Source organism: Medicago truncatula, chromosome 4, assembly GCF_003473485.1.
Source record: "Medicago truncatula cultivar Jemalong A17 chromosome 4, MtrunA17r5.0-ANR, whole genome shotgun sequence".
NCBI lineage: Eukaryota > Viridiplantae > Streptophyta > Magnoliopsida > Fabales > Fabaceae > Medicago > Medicago truncatula.
In genome coordinates this window covers 9,101,554-9,126,083 of record NC_053045.1, presented here as the reverse complement: position 1 = coordinate 9,126,083, position 24,530 = coordinate 9,101,554, and the positions used below count along the sequence as shown (strand labels likewise).

The window sequence follows — 24,530 nt, the reverse complement described above, 5'->3', positions numbered from 1 at the left end:
TCTACTGATTTGAAATGTGGGCCTGAGAAATCTCTTATTTAATCAAAGCTTATTCGGATTGGATAATGAAGCTTAAAACCCATACTCCATGTTCATAAACCACTAACCATTGAGGACGATGAGAGAGGAGGCACGATCGTGGGGAATTGCGCATCAAGAACTGCGTCAATCTATGAAGTCTGAATACGTAGTACAAATGTGTAAGTGGGTACACGAAAATTTTAAAATTTATAAAACAACATGGAAAACATAACGTTAAAAAAAATTTACAATAAAATTTATATACATATAAAATACTTATAATATGCATCAATTATTCTTCATTAATATATAACTAAAAATATGACAATTTACAAAATATAATACTTGTGATCAAATAGAAAAATGTGTAATATTTGTATAAATCATATTTTATTTTCATTGATACGTTAAGATATCAACAAAATCATAATTAAAAAAAAAATAAAACTCCCTCCACTACCAAAAAAAACTATCCTCTCTCTTATTACGTTTATAAAAAAAAAAAAAAAAAAACATAATTTTTATGTTTAGTTCATCAATAGACAACTTCATATATTTGATTTAATCATATACAGCTTCCTTGCATTCTCACAATACCGTCACACCTTTTTACTCTTTATCTTTTCTAGGATACATGTTTGCGAAATATCTTTTAAGTATCTATGTGTACCTTTAGAGTATCAACCACTCTATTATAAATGGGTTGGGTCGGGCTAACCCATTTATGTAATCGGATCTCTTGGGTCGGACTGGGTTGGCGTCAGGCCTATGGGTGTAAGTGGTTCGGACAAAACCGACGAAACTGATAGTCAAAATTAAACCAAACCGAAAAAGTATCCAACTTTGTTTGGCTCGGTTCAAAACCAAATCGAACCAATCTAAACCGATCTTGGTTGGTTCGGTTCTCAGTTTTTCATTTTGAGATCCAAGGAACCAATGAATCGAACCGATGGTAACCACACTCCCCATTTTACTAATATAATTTCTCCTCATACACTTATTATTAGGCCCAAAATTAAAGTCCAACATAAAATACTCCTTAATTCATTCACTTTCTCCTATCATCATTTCATCTCATCACTCAAACTCTATTTCATTTCTTCTGGAAAAAAGAAACCCTAGTTGACAACTACACCTAACCCATCATTCTTCACCAACGCTGAGATCGTCCATCTATTGGTTATTAAAAGTTGCTTGCAAAATAGAGAAAATGAAAAAACACAATATGAAATACAAAGTTCCATGAAATATTTTAGTATGAAGTATGTTGTATGCATGAAATACAAATTTGTAAGAATATGATTTTTTATTTTATTTTATTTTCAAATAAACCGATCAACCAAACCAATTTATTTGGTTCGATTTCTTTTTTGAAAAAGAGTGAAAACCAAACCAATCTAAACCAAGGAAGAATTCATCGTACAAGTTTTTTTTAGAAGAATCTCGTCTCATCTACCGGATCTGATTGCTAACAAAAATATTTAATTTTATGATAAAAATAATGTTTGTTAAATGACTACATAAAATAACTTTGTTAATAATAATACACACATTATTATTATCATTAATTAATGTAAAAAAATTTATACATACATCTAACCATGTGACTTATCACACTTTAATAATTTGATTCCAGAATTCATATTTCATACACACTTAAAAAAAAATATTGTACATCAAATCGAAGGTCTATATAAGTTAAGGATCATGCTAACTTTAAATTTATATAAATTAAGGGTCATGATAACTTGTGTTTTTAGAGTATATATGTTTAACAATCTAAAAGTTAAATTTTTTTCTTAAATTTTATGTATTAAATTAATCAAAAATAAAAAAAAATTAAATTCAAATATATTAATTACAATTAAATATTTCTACTTTAACCCATTAATCGTTCCGTCCGGGCGACTCTTGTCGGAGTCTCTCTCTCTCTCTCTCTCTCTCTCTCTCTCACTAGATCTACTCTCTAAACGGGTACGATTGTTTACGAAATTTGTAGGTACTGTTCGTTTCGCATTTCATCATTTGTGTTTTTGTTTTTTCATTCCGTTGATTGTTTTTACTTCATTTTCTTGCTCTTTAGTTTGATTATTCAACTGGGTCACTTTTATAATATACAATTAGGTTTGTTTTGTGCATTATGTCACTCAATTATTCATTCTTCTAGCTACTAAACATGGATATTTCAATTGGGGGTTTGATTTATTTTAACTATTTTACAGATTTATGCATTATATTTCTATAGATGCCATTCAAATTTGGTTTTTTATTTTTTTATTTTTTTTTAGTATTGTGGTTAAGTGAGTTTGAGATTATTATAAGTCTACAATCTAAATGAGCAATGGCTAGTGTTAATAAATAGCGGTGCTGTAGCGTAATTGATTCTACTTGAAGCTAAGATTTGTAGCTTTCGATTCTAGAATTGATTTTCACACACAAATTTATAGTTGAATGCACTTTTACATGAATGTATCCAAACATAAATCACTTTACCTTTTTCAACTAAATTTTGGTCGGAATCAATTCTCTCAAAATCAATTCTTGTTACGGCAAAATCAATTTTACAGTATTGTCAAATAGCAGTATTACGGTGCTTTTTAGAGTAGTAGAATTTGAAGAAATCACTAGTTTATGTTATTTGTGATTAGCAATGGGATGTTTGCTTAGTGTTGATTTGGTTGTTTCTGCCAGCTTCACAGGGTGAAATTAAGAGGTGTAGTCATTGATGGCGCTTTCAGTTCCTCGGGCTATGTCGAAAGGCGTAGTGATGACAGTGCCGGCTCTGGTTCTCACTGTCTCAGTGGCTGCTGTTTTTCTGTTTTTCCTTTTGTCGTCTCTCTCTTCTTGCTCATGCCCTTCACAACCTTCCTCCACCCCTGCCAACAAAGTTAGGAACGTTGATGTTGGTTCGTCTGACTCTAGCAGAGGTAACGGTTTTTTAGCAACAAGGAAAGAGGATGTTGATTGGGTGAAAAGTCAAATACAAGCAAATGGACTTCATATGCAAGAAAATGTGCTCCGCAAGGGTATTAACCCTCGCACTAGGGCTCAACAACTTGAGGATCTTAGACAGTAAGACCCGTCTTCTCAATTTATTTTATCCATGTGTGTGTGTGGACACAGTATATATCTGTTTTGTTATACCACGTTTTAATGTTATGTACTTTATTAGTGGCTTCACTCTTAAGAATTAGATTTTCTGAAAATCTCGCCATTTGTAGATTGCAATCGAAGTTGTTGCTTTGGTAGAGATAGAATATGGAGTGAGGTGGGAGAATTGGTTCCGATAAATCATACTGGATATATTAACTAATGTAGGAAAATAAATTGGCATGCTGAATAGTAGGGTAGCACTGAAATAGTGCAGGGGTCGGCAAGAATGAGAGATGATGCAAAAGAGTGAGTGAAAATGGGAGTACCAGGAAATTTCCATGCTAATGTTTTTATTGGTATCTCTAGTATTGTTTAAATGATTCTATGCTTCGCACTGAAGTTTATTCGCTTTATGTCTATCTTGTGTGGAAATGCGTATAAACATTGTCTTCACATTCTTTTGAGTTGGAATGTTTCTCAATTTTTAATTTGCAATTTGTAGTATAGATGCTTCCCTCTTTCTGACCTTTGCTGTACAGCCTGTACGGATGATAACTGATCTGATCTGTTCAGTTGTGACTTGTGAACAAGCACATGGGCTTTCAAAGTCAAACACCATGTATATCATAGTTTAAAAGTGCAAAAGAATGCTTTTATAATATTTTTATAATAGGATTAAATTAAGGTATTAAAGAATGTTTTGGTCTTGGCCTTAGATTATGATGTCTTCATAACTATAGAACACTCGTAACTCGTTTACTTACTGTCCATATTTGTCTGTCTCTTCCTAAGATTCCGAAGAAAAGATCTGATTGTTTTGGTAGCCACACCAGAGATTTTTATGGTTATGGGATCTGGCTCCTCTAAATTGAGAGGTCACACTTCAGAGGATAAGTAGAGTTGATTGAAAAATCAAAGTGTTGAGATTGTGGTAAAATATTCATTGAAAAATCAAGTATTGAGATTGTGAAATAATATATACACGTGTATTAATAACTATGAACTGTTAAATTTTAACCATTTATTCATATCATTGGTTATAATTCAACTCTTTATCCTCTAAGTTTAAAACATCACGATCACACTCAAGTCTAGTCAATAGTTTTATAGAAATGGTTGATTTCTAATTTCATTTTGTTTGATCATACTATATGACTTCCCTATTGGGTTTCCTGATTATATTTTATCCCTCCAAGTGCAGATTTAAGGGCATATCACACTACGAGGGACCTGACTCAAATAACCACACCGCATTTCCATGCCCCGGAGAACTTCTAGTTGAAGAGCACCATAGTAACTACGGTGAACCTTGGGCAGGTGGAAGGGATGTGTACGAGTTTCTTGCTCAAGCGATTCAGCTCAGACCAGACTCGCAGGTGCTCGAGATAGGGTGTGGCACACTTCGAGTTGGTTTGCATTTCATTCGATATCTAAACCCTGAACACTTCCATTGTCTTGAAAGAGATGAGCTCTCTCTGATGGCTGCATTTAGGTACGAGCTTCCAGCACAAGGCCTCTTACATAAACGACCTCTGATCGTTAAGGGCGAGGACATGGATTTCAGTAAGTTCGGTTCTGGTGTAACTTATGATTTGATTTACGCTAGTGCTGTATTTCTTCATATGCCTGATAAACTCGTATGGATTGGACTGGAAAGATTAACATCCAAATTGAAACCTTATGATGGACGAATCTATGTATCACATAATATAAAGTTCTGTTCAAGGTTGGGAGGAGAGGAATGCACAAAGAGGCTTACGAGTTTAGGACTTGAGTATCTCGGGAAGCATACACATGATAGTATTCTGTTTAATCACTATGAGATATGGTTTGAATTTAGACGGTCAAAGATTTAAGTTCGGATTGATTCTTCGAAAAAAAGCATGAGAAATAGCTTTGAATGACCTCAAGCCACTAAATTGCTTTGCTCATTGCTATAAGTCTTCAGCAACTTAGTGATAATCTTGCTTCAGTCCTGAGATTTTTTTCTACTCAGTGGTTTTCATCAACTCGTGGTGGAAAAGCGAGAGGGTCATTTGTAATTTTGGTTGAGGACTTGACAAAGGCTTGAAGATCTGTATTATATTTTGGGATTCTATTCCAAAAGGGTTAGCTTAATATTTACTTATTATTGTCTCTATGTAGATTATGATCTGATTAGCTGTATTTGGCAGTCATACTATCATGCAACTGATTGCTGTTTAGACAATTATTATGTCGGATGCCATCGAACATCTGTAATGGTGTGATACCTTTAACTATTCATATTTTTTTAGATTGATTATTATATATGGTTTCAAATTGATATTCATGATAGAAAACAGAGCTAATCAATGTGGCTTGGTATGAAATAGATTGATTATCTATGTTGAAGTGGTCTAATTAGATGGCAGTAACTTTCAGATTTGCAGATTTATATTCTCTAAATACTAGTTACACCCATGCATCCATCAATATTCAATACTCAGAAATGGCATAGAAAGATGTGTTGTTTTTATCTGTCAATAGTAGTGGCCAGGTAGGTCTAATATATTTGATTAATTTCTGTTTTAATAGAAAGTTAATCTATATAATTTATGGTCAAAATTATATAGATAATAGTAAATTTAGGCACCCCTACTTATGGCCAGTTTGGATGAGGCTTATTATGAGCTTATGCAAATAAATAAGCTTTAATGTTAATTTATAATTTTTCACTAACAAAAATTGTATCTTCATAACCAGTTTTTTCATAAACTACATTGACAGGCTTATAAATAATAGAAAAAAGCTCATTTATTTGCATAAGCTCAAAATAAGCCTTATCCAAGCGGACCCTTGATGTAAGTTCATTGACTTTCTTTCTAGTAAACTCTGCTGAAGAGTTGAGAAAAAAAGAAGATTAAAGACTCTTGTAAACAGAAATAAAAGTGGTATATTCCTGTTTGATTCTCTTCATTTTTGTTTATGTTATTCACGTTATATTTTGAATCAACTTCAAAGATCATCGTCAATCGTCGTTAAAGAGAATTTGATGTTAAAGCAAATTCGATTGCGAAACTGAAGACTTCTCTTCATATAATTGAAATCTTAGAGATTACCAATTGATTAATTTCTTTAGTAAACTACTTGCTAACATGCTTTGGAATGTAGTTTTTTGTTAATAGATTAAGAGGGTACAAAGTTGGGAAGCAGAAGCTGTGCTGAAAATGTTGCACCAGAAACAAGATTTAAAACAGAAAAGAAAGGTATAAACAAAGATACAATAGCATGCTTATAGAGATGTCTCAATATGGAATGATAAAAGAATCTGATAATATTGCTACCACACATTGTTTATTACAGTTTCATCTTTGCAGTGTTTTAAGTACACTTTTGATCTATTTATTTTGAGGATTTTTCATTCTTTTGGTTCTCAAAAGGGACAAAAAGTGCCCAAAGTCCTCGTAGTTTGAGGATTAAAAATGTAAATTAAAAAAGTGCGGTGATTAACTTATGAAAATAATATGAAACCAAAAAAATTATGACATAAATATATAAGGAGTTCAAATTTGTAAAAAATAAAGTGGAAGAATCAAAATTATGCACAAAATGAGGGAGAAGACATAATCTCCTGTGGAGCTATGCACAAAATGACATTGTCAACTAATCATGTCGATGAAAGGAGATTGAAGTTGAACGTAATGCATCATGATCCCACTAACAAGGAAGTTGTATGTGACACCTATGAAATTAGCCAACCGGAGGTTTAAGCGTTGGAGGTCACGTTAGCTGGCTAGCTCAACTGGTTTGAACTAAAGAAAAATGAGTTGGAGATCCTGGGTTCAAACCCAAACAAGAAGTAAAAACATAAATCTAAGATAATCGAATCTGAAACTTTGAGAAATAACACACTTTCTAGATCACAAACCAATACCATTAGGTCAACCCAACGTTATAAACATGTTTTTAACTTTAACTTTGCCTATTTTGGTAAATACAAAAAAAATTACATTTTAAGAATAAAAAACAAGGTTTTTTTTTGGTCAAAAAAAAAAGAATAGAAAACTAAGGGTAAGTAAAAGACATACCTATCCCCCACATGTTCAAGTTGAACATAACACACACACACACACACACTTCTGAAACCTATGACTATGTTTTTCTTCGGAAATGATAATAAGCTTCCAACTCCAACAAAGGTTTCGGTGAAAGAACAAGTACAAGAATAATCCCTTCTCATTCTAACTTCACTCTAATACACAGTAAGTATGTTTTCTTCTATCTCCACTTTTTAAAGCCTTTAACTTTTATGTTTCAGAAACACCCCTTTTCTGTTTTCAACTTGTTTCATAGATTTCTGTTTCATTTCGTTTTAAATTTCAGTTTTTTTTTTCTTTTCATCTGGGTATTTTTATATGTTATTTTTATTGATAATTGACAAAATCCATATTGGTTTTTTATGTTTTGTTTATTTAGTTTTATCATAGTTGTACTACGAATATAACAATGACCAAAAGTTTACATGGAAATCATATGTCATAATAATCTATCAATGAGAATTAGTTGAATTGAGTCACATAATTGCAACATAATATAGAAATGAGGAAAACACATTTAAAGGAATTGTTTGGTGGAAATTGAGTTAGTTGTTAATTGTTATGTTATGCTTGTTGTTTTTGTCATGAACTCGTTAGAAAAAATTTCTACGATAAAGCTATATAAAACTGATGAATGATGCAATTATAAATGTGTGTTCGAGTCTGTTAATTTTCAAACAATGTTGTCAATTGTGGAAATTAGAAGGAGAGGGTTGTGTTAGGCAGGCGATAGCCAACACAAAACTTTGTCAAATCTATATGACATGAAATAGGCTTAGGGGGTTTCGGTATGTAGAGAGAAGAAACATGGATTTTGTAGTAAGGAAAGTATAACTTATGGAGAGAAGACCTAGAAAAACTATAAGAGAAACTATTAAGAAAGATCTAAATGTTAATGAGTTAGAAAGAAATAAGGTATTTGATAGAACATTATGGCGTCGTTTGATTCATGTAGCCGACGCCACTTAGTGGGATAAGACTTTGCGTTTGATTCATGTAGCCGATCCCACTTAATGGGATAAGACTTTGTTGTTGTTCTTGTCAATTGTGGAAAATAACAGTTTGTTTGGATTCCGCTTGCTACAATGCCTCTGTTTGACAACAATTTGTACCAAATAGCGTACAGAAAAACAGAAACAATTTGTTAAAATTATCCTATACTATAGTGCTATAGCACTATTTTAGCCACTACTTGACAACACTGTTTTCAAAACATATCATGTAGCTTTCTTAGAGAGGATAACCTTGTGGTGGTGCAATACGGAGCATCTTCTATCGATGGTAGTTAAGTCTAACAGATGGGGCTATAGTCTCCACAACGTGGCGAGCTATGATCGAACTTTGAACCCATGTAGAAGAGACGTCAATTTAGTGTCCTATAATTCCTTCAACAAGATTGCTTCCAACGGGAGGAGACATGTGGATTCACCTAAAATATAAAGCTTCAGCCATATAACGGTGTTTTTTCATAGAACATTTTTCAAAACAATATTTCTTCGTAAATAATCAAAATGAACATTCACAATACCAAACAGGTAGATCCCTAACAAAATTTGTGAAACTTTGCATAGTTTTTGTGTCTATCTCTCCATCACCATTTTTAAGTTAGGAACTCACATGAATGGTAATTACTAGTTTTATAATGGTTTCATTGATTGTATACCATATAATGATAGTTCATTTGGAGTATTTTAATTATTCAAGGTTCCACGTGCTGTCGTTCTTTGCATCAAGGAGTGTTGTGCCTATTGATGTTTCTTACATTTTGTATCATCTCCAGGAATAAGGACTCTGCATGCTGTTTCCGAGTTACGACCAAAACGATGTTATCCAATTGTATGACAAGTGCCAAATTTATATGTCTTGATTATATCAGTTCGAGAGTTTCTGAAGTTGGTCTTGCTGCATTCTTTTACAAAACCGCATTTGGCCAGAAGCTTTCTCCATGTTTCTCCTTTCATTTTGCTCAACCTTGTTTAGTTGTCGGTTTCAAGTAAGTCAGTAGCAGTTTATACTTATGATAATCTAATCTTCACAAGACCTAAGATATATAATGACATGGTTTAAGTATTTATTGCATAGTTGGAGGTTCTGTAGCAAATCAACACATTTACGGAACTTGAGATGTAGGTTATGTAACATAACATTATTATTGTAAACTTGTCTTCACTGTTAGATAGTTCTATACTAGTGTTTTATTGGCTAGGTGTAGTTAAGTAATTAAATTGATAACAAGGATTTTGTTTAGGTCTTTAAGCACCAAAACAGATGATGATAAGACCGTTATTGTCAAATAGCAGCTATAGCATAGCAAAATTTGAACAAGCAACTATTATTCTACGATACACTATTAGTACAAAGTGTGGTCAGATAGCGGCTACAACGGCAATATAGCACAGCAGTGTCGCGGAATTTGAACAAATCTGCGATTGACAACACCAGATAAGAGTATCTTCAATATCCTTGAAGTTATCTTCACATGATGGATGTAGCGTGTTTGATTACTAAAATCTTGATAAATTCAATTTGATGTAAAACAATGTCATGTTTGTGTTTTTCACCTGTATGCATGCTGTTTGAAACACTCAGCAAGTGTTGTCAAATAGCCATGATATTATCACTATAGCATAGTGAATTTTGCTGATTCTGCTATAAAAACCACGGCACTGTTCTTATTTTGCTATTAGGGCAACAGCGGCTGCTATTCCAATTTCTGCTACCAAATGTAGCGACAAAAATGGAAAAAATAGATTTTAGGATTTTTATATTAATATTGATGAGTTTTCTTATGCGCAAATATTACCTATTTTTAAAATAGTGAAGATTCATTAAGTATTACTCCTATATTCACCATAATACCTAAATATTTCAATATGTAAGCTATGCTTTTAGTTCATTCCCTTTTATATCTGTATGCAACTATATATATATAGATGATTGACTTAATTCAGCTTCTATTTGACCTCAATGCTATCTGCTATTTCACATAACAAACTTTTGGCGCTCCTCTGTGTTCTGCCATCCTCCATTGATAATATTGCTCTCAGCACTCTATGCGTGAATATCATAAGTCAATTTTATGAATAGAATTATATATTGCAAGTTTGAACATTTCATGGGATAACAAGTCCTTTTATTCCACTTCAGGAGGACGACTTGGTCAGTGAGAAGCAGCATAGACGACAGCAGTTTCAGTCCTTCAAACGGAACTAACGGAAGGACGCGTATAATTAGAGTGATTCAAGAATTTCAGACCACGTTAGGTTCTAAAATTGAGAAGGTAAAGAAAAATCTTCCAATGAAGCTTCTTTTCTTCTTGATTGGATTTTATTGTGCAACTGCCTTTTCTACTGTTATTGGACAAACTGGTGATTGGGATATTCTATCTGCTGCCTTAGCTGTTGTTGTTGTGGAAGGCATTGGTGCTCTCATGTACAGTGCTTCTCTTCCTTTATTTACCAAAAGTGTAATATCGGTGTTTAATTATTGGAAAGCTGGCCTTACATTGGGACTTTTCTTGGATTCATTCAAATATTAATTTGACTTTATATTGGATATGCAATGATACCTTCCATGAAAATCAAAATTTCTCAGTGCTTTTTCATGAGTTGGCTTTATTACGCAGTCGATTCAATGATTTTTTATCACAAGCGAGGACATGTGAGTTGTGTAAGGGTTAATCAAAGGACATTGGCACATTCAACAACATAGTTTCAATGGTTCAAGTAAATCTCCATTGAGTTCTGTTCAATTTGAGAAATCATCTCCCTCATCCCTAAGTTCCATACTTTCATACACTGTCTTGGCATCAGATCCTTGCTGGCTTTCCTTGGTGTTCAATATGCAGTTGTGTTGCTTGTATATATGATGGTATTTGTTAAACTCGAGCTGCTGTTCTACTTGTGACCTAGTTTGATACAAACCGTGCAATTCAACTCAAATACAGCTTCAGATAAGATTGTGGATGATCTTTACTGCAAGAAGTACAAGATTTTTTAACAATACGTCGGGTGCATGTCTTCCAGGTTCCATCAAGAACAACATATAGTGTCATTTGTTGATTCATTTATTTGTTTTTTCATATCAGTACAAGGCTTGTGAATCTTCTGAAAAGCTGTTCATTATGTCTATATATACTGTGAGTAATCAAGGAAAAGAATTTGCATTTTAATGTAAACTTACCATTTTTACGTGTACGTTTGTCAATTTCAGCTAAACTTGATGGCCAAGTTATATACATTTAAATTTAATCACAATTGCAAATTTACTAAAACTTGAATCTCCAGATATCTGTAACCTTACTCCCCTTCATCACCCCCTCAGGAAAAAGAGTAATATCAGCAAATTATTTCGAAATGAGACAACAGTAATGCTAGATGTTATGTGGAATCGGATACACTGCAGTAATTGCATTTTTGACCGCCTAATCTTACTGATATAGTAAAGGTGTAATCTAAGTTGTCTGATATCAAATTATTGATTATGTGATGGAGTTACAATAGTAAATTTGGATCATGTTATGTTAAGCAATCAGCACTTGAAATATTTGATTATTTGTGCTAATTATATCTTAAATCTTCCCAGTAAAGGCATTGTAAATTGAAATACACAAATTTTTCAAAACTAATTGTTACATAACAAATAAATGTCTTGCAGAACTTTACAACAATTGCATTTTAATATATAAATGTTGTGAAGATTTTTGCATATATCGAATCAGACAACTAAATTTCGAAATTGATTATGGACTGTTGGCGTGGGAAATGTACCATGCCTTTCAGTTCCACTCCCTCTAATCGGTTGGATCAATGTGGTGATATAGATTATTGACTATTGGCCTGGAAAATGCACCATGCTGTCCATTCATTTTGGTCCGTCGGAGCAATCTGTCGCTCTAGAAGGAGTAATAGACCCTATCTTGAAATCTCCTTGTGTGAGTACATTTGGCTGTCTCTGTTGGAATCTAGAAAAGATTTGTGTAAAATTACCTGAACTATTGCTTCTTATTCTTTTGGTTTATTTGAACAGATTTGTGATGACTATTGAAAGCTGAGTTATGGAATATTATGAGCTATCCTAAGTTAATTTGTGTATGGTATTATTGAACTTAGTAGTACCTAGTAATAATTAAGATAGTTGATATAATTATCAAATTTTAATCCTGTCTATTTATCAAGCTATGATCCTCTTGTGTGCCATACAAACCACCAGATTATCAAACTGATTTTGTAAAGCGGATAAAATCGGACCTTGTGACAGCATCTGCGGTTTAGTTTAGGTCGTGGTTTTGGCCTCACACCCGACTGAATGTCCAAGTTACACTTATTTTGAAATAGATGAAATAATAATAACATTCTATTTTTGAACCGTTTTTCTCATACTTTCCCTTACGTCTCATTTCTCACCCAAGAAAATCATGCCTATCACATGTTTTGCTCGCAACCAAACAAACACTGCATGAAAATACACATTTTTTGGTTCTCAGTACACAGTTAGTTGGCATTTTCTTCATAAAAAAGTGGCATAAACTTTAGACTTCTACTGATATATAAAAATAGGAGAGGCAAGGATGGGTAGAGAAGAAGAGTAACAAAATGAATAACACTTGTTCCTCTCAAACACCACATCAATGAAAAAAAACTCTACGACTTAAACTGCCAATCCTCCTTGTTTAGCCGCGCACCACCACAGTCAAAGATCCAGAGATCTTCACGTCCACTGTCTTTCTTTTTCCTTCGTTTTCTTACGTTTGCTTTCTCTACATTTTGAGTCTTATTTCTTACCTCTTCCTTTTGGCAAAATTACACAATTCGTCGCTTAACTTAATGGCATATCACACTTACGTCCTTTATTTTTTTTTTCCGATTCAATCATTATGTTATAAAATGTAAACATCGTTATCATTTTTATAAAAAATAAAAATAAAAAACTAAAAAAAATCAACAAACTCATAAACAAACTCAAATCTTCATCATACAAACTTAAAAACTCGGATGTCATTGAAAAAATACTATAAAAAATGATACAATATAGACATTTTATAACAAAAATGATCAAATCGAAAAAATAAAAATAACAGGCTGCTTTACTTTTTGGAAAAATAATAGCCTAGAACTTGCGTTAAGACGAATGTTGACATAACACTTTTATCGTTTTAATTAACAAATAATAAGTGATAACATATAAATAAAAGTATAGTAAAATTGGAAGAAAAATGTTACACTAAAATACAATATGTTTTTATATAAAGTCAAAAATGGTTTATTATAATGTTTAATATTGTTCCTATTATATATTTCTAAAATATTCCTTATTGATAATTTAAAATAGTTTCATTCTATGTTATTGTTGTTACCCCCTCTATTTTCAATTTTTCATAGCTTAATGTTGCCTTCATTTTTGTCTAAATTTTTCTGGGTTTAGTGCTTCATAGAACTGTGCCAAATTTATGGTCGAAAAAAAAAAAACACTATGCCAAATTTAAAAATTATTCATTCAAAAAGTCAAATATTTACTAATGACAATGTATACACGAATTTTCGTACATATTATTGAAGGTCTTTAAAGAGTGTAGTGGGTACTCGTTAACATTTCTCAAATTCTATTTATTTCTTTGAATTTCAACGTTACACTTTTTTTTTTACCGTAAGTGATAGCATGGGCTGTGGACATCTAAACTTTTAAAAAAGAAAAATATACAAAAAGAGGGGAACTAGGTTAAAACTCTCCAAAGGAAATAATTCTAAAATACTAAATTTTTCCTTAACAACTTGACTGGAAAGGAAAGAAGAAACTGTTTCCCAAATAAATAAAGCTTGCAATGACAAAGCTATGTTTGCAAAGGGAATCAACACGTTGATTTCCCTGATGGAAAAATCACAACACAAAATTCATGCCAAAAAGTAACTTTTTAAAATAAAGCATGTATTGTTACTTAGGTATTAGAATAGAGAATTGTTAGAAAATGGCATCAACATTAACTTAGAGTTGGTCTCCAACTGATTCAATTTCAACGTTACATGAAAATACAATGAATAAAATTATTTATTTGCTTTAAATATTTACTGCAATTAGTGGTTTTCATATCCTTGTTAGATACAAGTTTTGAATTCAGTTTTTCATAGGTGCCTAACATGTCGGTGTATGATTATTGCATAGAAAACCCTTGAACTATTTGATAAGGATTTATACAATATTGTTTGATATATATCTAGACAAAGTAAATAAAAACACTCTTAAATATTACACTTCCGTAAATTTATTTCTTACACGCAAGTGTGAAAACTTGGAGTATTTGTTAATTTTTGTATGAAAAATGTCACGTTATCTCATAAATATCAACACAAGTGTTTGCAGAAATATAAAAGAAATTGTAATTGACTTGAAATTGTTTTTCTCTTCCTTCCACTACATAGTTTTCTTCCATGTTTCTGAATTATTTTCATCTGCTTGATTTTACTGATTTTTCTTCTTTTTCATTTATTTTGGTTGGATATGCTCTTTTTTTTTTTTTTGGCTTAATTACATTTTTGGTCCTCTAACTATTTAGTTGGTATCGGATTGGTCCTCTAACTAAAAATTGATTTATTTTGGTCCTCTAAGTTTCTCACCGTTACTACATTTAGTCCTTTCTGTTTGTTTTATTCAAATAAACGTTAGGGTTTGTGTTATATGGGTACCTGACCTCCTATTTCACACATACATATGAATCATAACAGTTACCCATAATATCCGTCACTATTTAATCATAATACCTTAACAAGGAATAAGACCAAAATGATGCTAATAAATAAAGTTAGAGGACCCACATAACACAAACCCTAACGTTTATTTGAATAAAACTAACAGAAAGGACTAAATGTAGTAACGGTGAGAAACTTAGAGGACCGAAATAAATCAATTTTTAGTTAGAGGACCAATCCGATACCAACTAAATAGTTAGAGGACTAAAAAGGTAATTTAGCCTTTTTTTTTTTGTAATTATTGGTACTTTTGTTTAGAAATTTGTCATTTGTTTCGGTTAGCTTTGTACAATACCAATGAAATATCAATGTTACCTTTCCTATTATATCCTTAGCTATTTATTACTCTCTCTTCTTTCAATTCCTTCATTTATCTTTCTCATATCATTTATTAAAGATAATTTTGTAAAACAACTTATAATATCTCTTTCCCACACAATATTTATTACATTTCTTAATATGTGTAAAATGCCCAAAACATCATATAATTTGGAACGAAGGGAGTACCATGTTTCTCAATTAACTTCTTCTGCTTGATTTTACAGATTTTTCTTCCTTTTCTTCCATTTTGGTTAAGTGGAAAGAGGGAAGTTATAGGAAGACAATTGAGAATTGAATTTAGTTAGAAAATTAATGCATATTGAGACACCATAATGTTTCTTTCAATACTCAATAATCTAATGCATTGCCATCCCATTCATGTAAAACAATTAAAATACTAAAAAAAAATAAACCATTCTTCGGTCAAATGAGCATTAGTCAAATACATTGTCCATTGGAGTATATTGAAGCTTCAACTAATGACACTTTTACACTAGTAAGTCTACAATTAAATTTCTCCAACATAATTCTTAATCTACTTCTATTATAAGAAAAGTGATTACTAAACAGCAGATAGATAATGGTCCCGTTTGACTTGGCTTATTTTGAGTTTATGTGGGTTTATCTACTTCTATAAGCCTTTTTAAAGATGTTTGGGTAAATAAATAAAAATAGCTTATCATAGTTTCATAAGCTGCTTATGCCATATGTTAATAAGCCTAAATTTTCAGCTTACCCTCCGGCTTAACAAGGAGCTTATGAATTTATGTAACCTCCTTCGGTTCTCTCTGGATCCACTTTTTCAAAACATATATTTTAATTTTATTTTTTTGTTTTTAGAAAAAAAAACATATATTTTAATTATAATGTTAGTTATCTTTGGTTGTGGATGAGTAACAAAATTGCTATATACTTATCTTACTAAAGTAACACACGTAACTAAGATTTTTTTTAAGGAAGATTTTTATTATTTTATTGTTACATAACAAAATAAAACTGAATAAAAAAAAAACAAGGGTTAATGGTGCTTTACCCCCTGTAAGGGTTACATATCAAAATAAAACGAAAAAATTCTAAAAAAAAAAAATAAAGTCGTTTTTTTATGACCTATTAGGGGGGTATTCCAAAAAAAAAAATTTTTTACAGGGGGATAAATCAAAAAAAAAATTTACATGGGGGAAAACAAAAAATGACCTATATTACAGGGGGTAAATCACCATTAACCCAAAAAATAAACTTAACTTATCTTTTTTTGATAACAAACTGTACATTAATATCTATATATATGGTAAGTTTACAATCATAATTTCTCAAGTTTATATTTATATTATTATACTTCTTTTAAAAAAGAAAGCTTATCATATATTATTATACTTGTGTATGATGATGTTTAGACTATTTATTTACACCTCGAATGTTAATTTTGTCTTATATGAATATTTATATTTTTTTTAAGGACGAATATTTATTATACTATATATATAATTATAATTAATATATTATAATATTATTTTTTACATCTTGATTAATTTTATCAAAAAAAATCTTGATAATTGTGGTTCGATTCTTTGATTTTTTTTTTTAAATTAAAAATATTTAAAATTTCGATAATTGCTTTTGTAATGTCACATCCAAACACTTCAACTTATGTAAGTACTTTTTAGTGTACATATCCAAACATAAATAGCTTATCAAGTATAAGAGCTTATAATGTAAGCTCTAACATTATAAGCTCTAATGATATAAGCATCTATATAAACTGTTTATCCAAACGGAGCCTATAGCTAATGACTGATGACTGATATCTGATAGCGATAGCTGATGACTGATGACTTATAGCCGATAAACTAATTGAAGTGTTTGGTAAAATTAACCTCACATCTAACTTATGAATGTAAAATGACATAAAAAGAAATTCATAATTTATAGCAAAATTTATATTTAAGTGTTTATAATATAAGGATTTAATGTTATTAATTTAATATATTTTTATGTATTATTATTAAAATATAAAGAGCAACGGATATAACATAGGACTAGCATTAAGACAAGCCTTTAAATAACAAATAAATACAATATGATAGCAAATAATTAAAGAAACGTGTGGTAAAATTGGAAGAAAAAATGTTACACTACAAAACAATATGTTATTGTTTTTATATGAGGTCAAAAAAGGTTTTTCATAATTCTTAATATTGTTCCTATTGTTCTGATTTTTCCTATTTTAATGAGATTTATCCAATTTATTAATAATTTAAATAATATTACAAAAATAATAGACTTAAATACATTTTAACCCCTTAGTTTACCAATGGTGCGATTTTAAGCCTCATAATTGCAAATGTGTGATTTCATGCCCATGCCCATGCCCATATCTATGAAAGCGGGGTTTTACCCTACCCATTGCGGCTATTTTTTGCGGGTGTCCATCGAGCCTGGGTCTAATTGCCACCCCTATTCTATATGGTTCAATGTTTAAATAACTTTAAAATTTGTGGACATATATGTCTAAGATCCGGGTTTTAAAAGAGTGAGTTTTATAAGATTGAGTTTTGCAAGCTAATTAACTGCAAGTTGGTCGTGGTATATCTGCTCAAAGGGGGGGTCAACATTGTGACATTCTGATCAATGGCTTAGGCTAAAGGGATAAAGTATTGAAGGTCATGGATTCAAACTTAACCGAATGAGTTTTTTTTTAAGGTAACCTGACCGAAGAGTCAATATTAATCTTCTTTAGAATATGATTAGGAACATGGGTCAGGCATACCATGTTTGTGAGTATGTATGTTCTATTTTGATTAGGGATCGAGGGAGTAATTAATCTAGTTTCTTATCCTTCCATTGACACATTTTCATTTTGGACCAAAGCTATCACCAAAACCCTTTTATTACCAAAACTCATCCTCATCTCATATGTTCTTCTTTTGAATTTGAATTAGCACATGGAGCATGGCATTGGATTCTTGTTTGTGAGTATGGTGCACATTCTATTTTTGAGCCGTTTACACATACTCTTTCCCTCCAGTCACACTCACATTACCCAAAAAAAAATAAAAAAAAATCATAAATATCAATTTTGTTATGCTCGCTACCTCTACTAACATGTGAGAAGTATGATTCTTCAGTTATTCTACCAAACAGACAATACTCGTTTAATTTTGGCATTTTCTTCATCAAAAAGTGGACTATAATCTAGAATTTACTAGTATAAAAACAGGGTATAGAGAAGAAGAGTAGCAAAAAAACACTTGTTCCTCTCAATACACCACCATATCAATTAAAAACTCACCACTTCAAGATGTCCCGCTTTTCCATTTTATTATTTTTACCATCTTTACCTTATTTTATTAATTACTTTATTTTTCTTTTAGTTCTGGAAAATTGGGATGTGATGATCCTTTTCTAGCCTAAATGTTTTCTACGGTGGTCGTCTTCGCCACTTTCTTCGGTTTGTGGTGTGCATTATACTTCATCACTTCTCTCTTTGCTCATTGCTTAGTTACCAGCTCAATAATCCTAATAAATTCGTAATTCGTTTTCCCATCTCTGTATCAGATTATGTTGCAACTATATATGTTCTGGACTCGTAGGGTTTCAAAATTTATCCCTTTGCGAATTTCAAACCATGCTTGCTTTTTTGGTCAAACAAAAAAGAACCTATACATGATGTAATATGTTGTTGGCAGAGCCCAGACCCCGCCATGATAATTCGTTATGTTTGTTTATTGACATTCATATCAATTTTTTAGTGTTATTTCTTGACTTTCGGAAACATTGGATTTGGATTAATAAATTTGCTTTGCGCTGTTTGCTCCTCAACAATAAATTTAGGTTGTGACTACTAAAATGTTAATTAGTGAAAAAGCTCAAATCCACTTTCGTGTTTGCATGGGTTTTAATAATATAGTTATTCTCACATATTTTAGAAGCATATATCTTTTATTTCCTTGTTTTTTTTTTTTTTTTTTTTTGATTTACTTGTTAGCAATGCAAACTATCTTTGGTTGCTTGTGCTGTGTTGTTTTCTTGTTGAGCAATATTTTTTTGTTGTTGATGCCAATTGAATGGTAAAAGATTTCTTTTGGTGAAACACATTTGTCAAATACAATTAACATTGACATGCGCGGAGTGCAATATGGGCAAGGTTTGATTTATAAACTTGAAAGAGCTAGAACTTCACATTATTGATTATTTGCACCATATATACCTCAACACGACTCGAGATAGTTAATTACGAAAGCACAAATTATTAATGTCACTTTTTGCTTCATTTAAAATACATTATATATCTGCTTTAATGATGAAATGACTTTCGAAACATGTTGAGATTTCTGTTTATAGATATGGTTTTTTGAGAGATAATGTATTAAGGTACAACAATTCAAGTATATACAATGACATGACTAATTAAAAACTTGATTTAAATTTTTATGAAGATTTTGAAGTTTTAATCATTTGTACGCACCTTACAATTTCTGCCTTTATGATCTAGCATTAGAGTAGAAATCGTGAAGTGTGTGAAAACGGTCTAATGTCAAGATCTTCAAAGAAATAAATTCAAAGTTTTTGATAAGAGTGTCACTGTGTGCACTTAAAATATTGTCTCTTAGCACAATTTCTTTAACAATACCATATTTATCAACCTAAATTTTCACAATGTAGAAAGCCCTTGACCGTTAAAGAATTATAAGATATTTTAGTTGGACGTAATTAGTGACTTTAATAATACTAAGCTTTCCATATGAATTAACCACAAGTGGACATTTCATATCTACTAAAAATCAATATTGAAAAATTCTAGCTCGTCGAAGTTTTTTTTTTTTTTTTTTGAGGGGACTAGCTCTTCGAAGTTGAGAAAGTAAACAAAACTTAGAATCTTATCCACATTATCAACTATGTATTTCATTGTTGAATTATCTTTGATACAAAAGTGTGTGCGCTCTTCGTGCGGGGTGCGGTTATGATGCATAAGGATTTCCTTATGCACCATAACCGCAACTCTTCGTGCGGGCGTGCATAAGCCATGTGGGTCGCTTGTCCTTGATCCCTTCACTCGCATCTTTTTAGGTACATTGTTTTTCTCTTTTTTCTTAGTTGATAACCACTCCATATTATCTACCCAATGTTTCTCGATTAACTTCTTCTGCTTTATTTTACTGATTTTTCTTCCTTTTCTTCCATTTTGGTTGGATATGCTCATGATTTATTGTGATTATTGGTACTTTTGTGTTAGAAATTTGTGCTTCGTTTTTCTTAACTTTGTACATTTGGTTTTTTTAATCTTCATGTCTTATGTAGAATGTTATTTTTTTCTTTCAATTCTAGTGATTTAACTGTGAAGGGATTTTTGGTTAAGTGGAAAGAGGGAAGTTATAGGAAGACAATTGAGAATTGGATTTAGTAAGAAAATTAATGCATATTGAGACACCATAATGTTTCTTTCAATACTAAGAATCTAATGCATTGCCTCCCCATTCATGTAACAAATAAAATACTAAAGAAATTATAAACCATTCTTCGGTCAAATGAGCATTACTCAACCAAATACATTGTGCATTGGAGTATATTGAAGCTTCAACTAATGACATTTTTACACTAGTATGTCTACAATTAAATTTCTCCAACATAATTCTTTATCTATCTACTGCTATCATAAGAAATGTAATGCTATAAGCTTAGACTCGCATCCAATTATTGATTTTAGTAAATATCTAATGTCAAGTTTGAAATTTTTGAAGAATGATATTTTGAAAAAAATTTAATTAGCATTTTCTCTTTTGATGGTTTTGGTACATTTTCCTTTTTCTTTGAACTTTGTAGGTTGTTTAAGGAGTGTCTCAGTTTGATGAGAACAAAAGATTGAAACTTAACAGATATTATGAATAGAATTGCGACATGTGTTTTGAAACAGAGGCAGTATTTCACATAACAAACTTTTGGCGCTCCTCTGTTTTCTACCATCCTCCATTGATAACATTGCTCTCAGCACTCTATGCATGAATATCAAAAGTCAATTTTATGAATAGAATTATATATTGCTAAGTTTAAACATCAGGAGGATGACTTGGTCAGTGAGAAGCAGCATAAACGACAGCAGTTTCAGTCCTTCAAACGGAACTAACGGAAGGACGCGTATAATTAGAGTGATTCAAGAATTTCGGACCACGTTAGGTTCTAAAATTGAGAAGGTAAAGAAAAATCTTCCAATGAAGCTTCTTTTCTTCTTGGTTGGATTTTATTGTGCAACTGCCTTTTCCACTGTTATTGGACAAACTGGTGATTGGGATATTCTATCTGCTGCCTTAGCTGTTGTTGTTGCGGAAGGCATTGGTGCTCTCATGTACAGTGCTTCTCTTCCTTTATTTACCAAAAGCCTAATATCGGTGTTTAATTATTGGAAAGCTGGCCTTACATTGGGACTTTTCTTGGATTCATTCAAATATTAATTTGACTTTATATTGGATGAAGCAATATCTTCCATGAAAATCAGAATTTCTCAGTGGTTTTGCATTGCTTGGCATTTTTAATGTAATCGTCTCGTAGTCATTGCATTGAAGAACATTGGCATTTTTTTATGCAATTGACTCGGTGGTTTTCATCACAAGCTAGGACAATCAAGTGGTGTAAGGTTAATCATCTGTTGAAGGTTGTCCGATCTCTAACACAGCACTGATTGTTAGGGTTACATTTAATTATACCAATTTCTTAAATTTTTACGAGTGTCTGTGTCTGTGCTTCATAGTCTGCAACTGTGTTTATGATCGGCTTAGCAATGGCTTTGAATGGGGAACATTAAAGGACATTGACACAATCAAAAATATATTTTAAACTTTTCGAGTAAATCTACGTTGAGTTCTGTTCAGTTTGAGAAATCATCTTCTCATTCCCAAGTTCCACTCTTTCATATTTGTCTTTGCATCGGATCCTTGCTGTTGAGATCCTTTCCTCGTCGTTCAATATGCAGTGGCGTTTTGACAAATTGGAGCATGAAGATGTTCACATTTATGTTGTGTTGCTTGCATATATGATTGTATTCGTTAAACTCAAGCTGCTGTTCTACTTGTGACCTAGTCCGATACAAATTGTGCAAGTCAGCTCAAATACAACTCAGCTAACTGATTGTGGATGATCTTTATTGCAAGAAGTACAAGATTTTTTAACAATACGTCGGGTGCATGTCTTCCAGGTTCCATCAAGAAGAACATATAGTGTCATTTGTTGATTCATTTATTTGCTTTTTCATCTCAGTACAAGGACTGTGAATCTTACGAATAGCTCTTCATTATGTCTATATATACTGTGAATAATCAAGGAAAAGAATTTGCATTTTTATGTAAACTTACCATTTTTATGTGTACATTTGTTAATTTCAGCTAAACTTGATGGCCACGTTATATACATTTAAATTTAATCACAATTGCAAATTTACTAAAACTTGAATCTCAAGATATCTGTGACCTTACTCCCCTTCATCATCCCCTCTGGAGAAAGAGTAATATTAGCAAATTATTTTGAAATGAGACAACAGTGATGCTAGATGTTATGTGGAATCGGATACACTGCAGTAATTGCATTTTTGACCGCCTAATCTTACTGATATAGTAAAGGTGTAATCTAAGTTGTCTGATATCAAATCATTGATTATCTGATGGAGTTACAATAGTGAATTTGGATCATGTTATGTTAAGCAATCAACACTTAAAATATTTGATTATTTGTGCTAATTATATCTTAAATCTTCCCAGTAAAGGCATTGTAAATTGAAATACACAAATTTTTCAAGGGGTGTATTGGATTGAGATTTCAAAGGATTTTAAAAGACTTTTTTATTTTATAAAAGTCTTGTGGTATTCAATCAAGATTTTTAAGGAATGTAAAACATTCTTGTGGTATTCAATTAGGATTTTCAAGATTTTTTAACGAGTCCAATGAAATTCAGTGGTATTCAATTAAGATTTTGCATAACTTAAAAATTGTCTACTGGTATTCAAAACTCTACGGATTTTAATGGATTGTTGTGAGTAATGGATTTTGTGAGATTGTTTAGTGTAAAATGTACCTACTAACAATCTCACACCTAGCCTTGAGACTTTTCTATCTCCTACACATAGCCTTGAGATTTTGTAATACTCTTCCAAATTCATTTTTTTTTTTACGTTTCATCCAAATTCTTTTCTGTTCTACTATAACAATGGCAGGTCATATATTTTGTTTGGCAAACTTATTGTCGAAATCATCATGCCTCTAACTTGCACTTTTCTTAACATAACTTTTACGTTCATTAAAAAAAAGAATGTACTGTATAATCTTGTGGTTAATTTACCATCTACCTATATATCAAATTATTATAAAAATCACAACTTTACGTTCATTGGTATTATAATAATTTTTCTACTTGCATTTTTCTACATGTAACATGCATTTTTCAATCAAATTATTATAATCAATAAACTAACATAACTTATTTTTAGGTCTATTTATTTTGATATCATATGTCTAGAATTTTTAAGATCAATCAACCTGTTAGTAGTATATTATCTAATAGTCTTTTTTTTGAAGAAATATTACACTCATTGATTCAATGTTTTTTTTTTCGGTTGATTTATAATGTACTTTTGTTTTTGAGATTTTTTTGTCTGTACTGTATTTTTAAATTTATTGACCCTTTTAAAATCTTTAAAATCCATTAAAATCCTTTAAAATCTATATCATGAATCCATTAAAATCTTGCAAAGAATCTTGATTGTAAAAAGTCTTTCAAAAAAAATCTTTTAAAATCCCACAAAATCAATACAATCCAACAAAGTCTTTTAAAATCTTCAAGATTTTTTCTATCAAAACAGTCTTTTAAAATCTCAATCCAATCACAACAAATAAATGTCTTGCAGAACTTTACAACAATTGCATTTTAATATATAAATGTTGTGAAGATTTTTGCATATATCGAATCAGACAACTAAATTTCGAAATTGATTATGGACTGTTGGCGTGGGAAATGTACCATGCCTTTCAGTTCCACTCCCTCTAATCGGTTGGATCAATGTGGTGATATAGATTATTGACTATTGGCCTGGAAAATGCACCATGCTGTCCATTCATTTTGGTCCGTCGGAGCAATCTGTCGCTCTAGAAGGAGTAATAGACCCTATCTTGAAATCTCCTTGTGTGAGTACATTTGGCTGTCTCTGTTGGAATCTAGAAAAGATTTGTGTAAAATTACCTGAACTATTGCTTCCAATTCTTTTGGTTTATTTGAACAGATTTGCGATGACTATTGAAAGCTGTATATGCGCAA

General features: G+C 31.5%; 3 protein-coding genes across 5 annotated transcripts; all 3 read left to right on the top strand.

The window, feature by feature from the left end:
• The first annotated feature begins 1,897 nt into the window (after positions 1-1,897).
• Positions 1,898-5,425, top strand: LOC25491616 (uncharacterized). 2 transcript variants are annotated; one of them, XM_024782243.2, is made up of 3 exons: positions 1,898-2,020; positions 2,713-3,093; positions 4,316-5,425. In XM_024782243.2, exons 2-3 carry the CDS (start codon positions 2,747-2,749, stop codon positions 4,968-4,970), a joined length of 1,002 nt encoding a protein of 333 aa, XP_024638011.1. In that variant the 5' UTR covers positions 1,898-2,020; positions 2,713-2,746; the 3' UTR covers positions 4,971-5,425. The 2 variants fall into 2 exon arrangements, with proteins under 2 accessions (XP_024638011.1, XP_013455058.1); XM_013599604.3 differs by having other exon boundaries at positions 1,907-1,995.
• A 1,755-nt stretch (positions 5,426-7,180) lies between these two features.
• On the top strand, positions 7,181-11,378 carry LOC25491615 (uncharacterized protein ycf20). 2 transcript variants are annotated; one of them, XM_013599603.3, is made up of 3 exons: positions 7,181-7,337; positions 8,953-9,165; positions 10,320-11,378. In XM_013599603.3, the coding sequence occupies exons 2-3, from the start codon at positions 8,996-8,998 to the stop codon at positions 10,708-10,710; spliced, it is 561 nt and encodes a 186-aa protein (XP_013455057.1). In that variant the 5' UTR covers positions 7,181-7,337; positions 8,953-8,995; the 3' UTR covers positions 10,711-11,378. The 2 variants fall into 2 exon arrangements, with proteins under 2 accessions (XP_013455057.1, XP_024638012.1); XM_024782244.2 differs by having other exon boundaries at positions 7,185-7,341.
• Positions 11,379-21,294: 9,916 nt separating this feature from the next.
• Positions 21,295-21,681, top strand: LOC120579866 (ycf20-like protein). Its single transcript, XM_039832596.1, has one exon. It carries the CDS (start codon positions 21,295-21,297, stop codon positions 21,679-21,681), a length of 387 nt encoding a protein of 128 aa, XP_039688530.1.
• Positions 21,682-24,530: the final 2,849 nt, after the last annotated feature.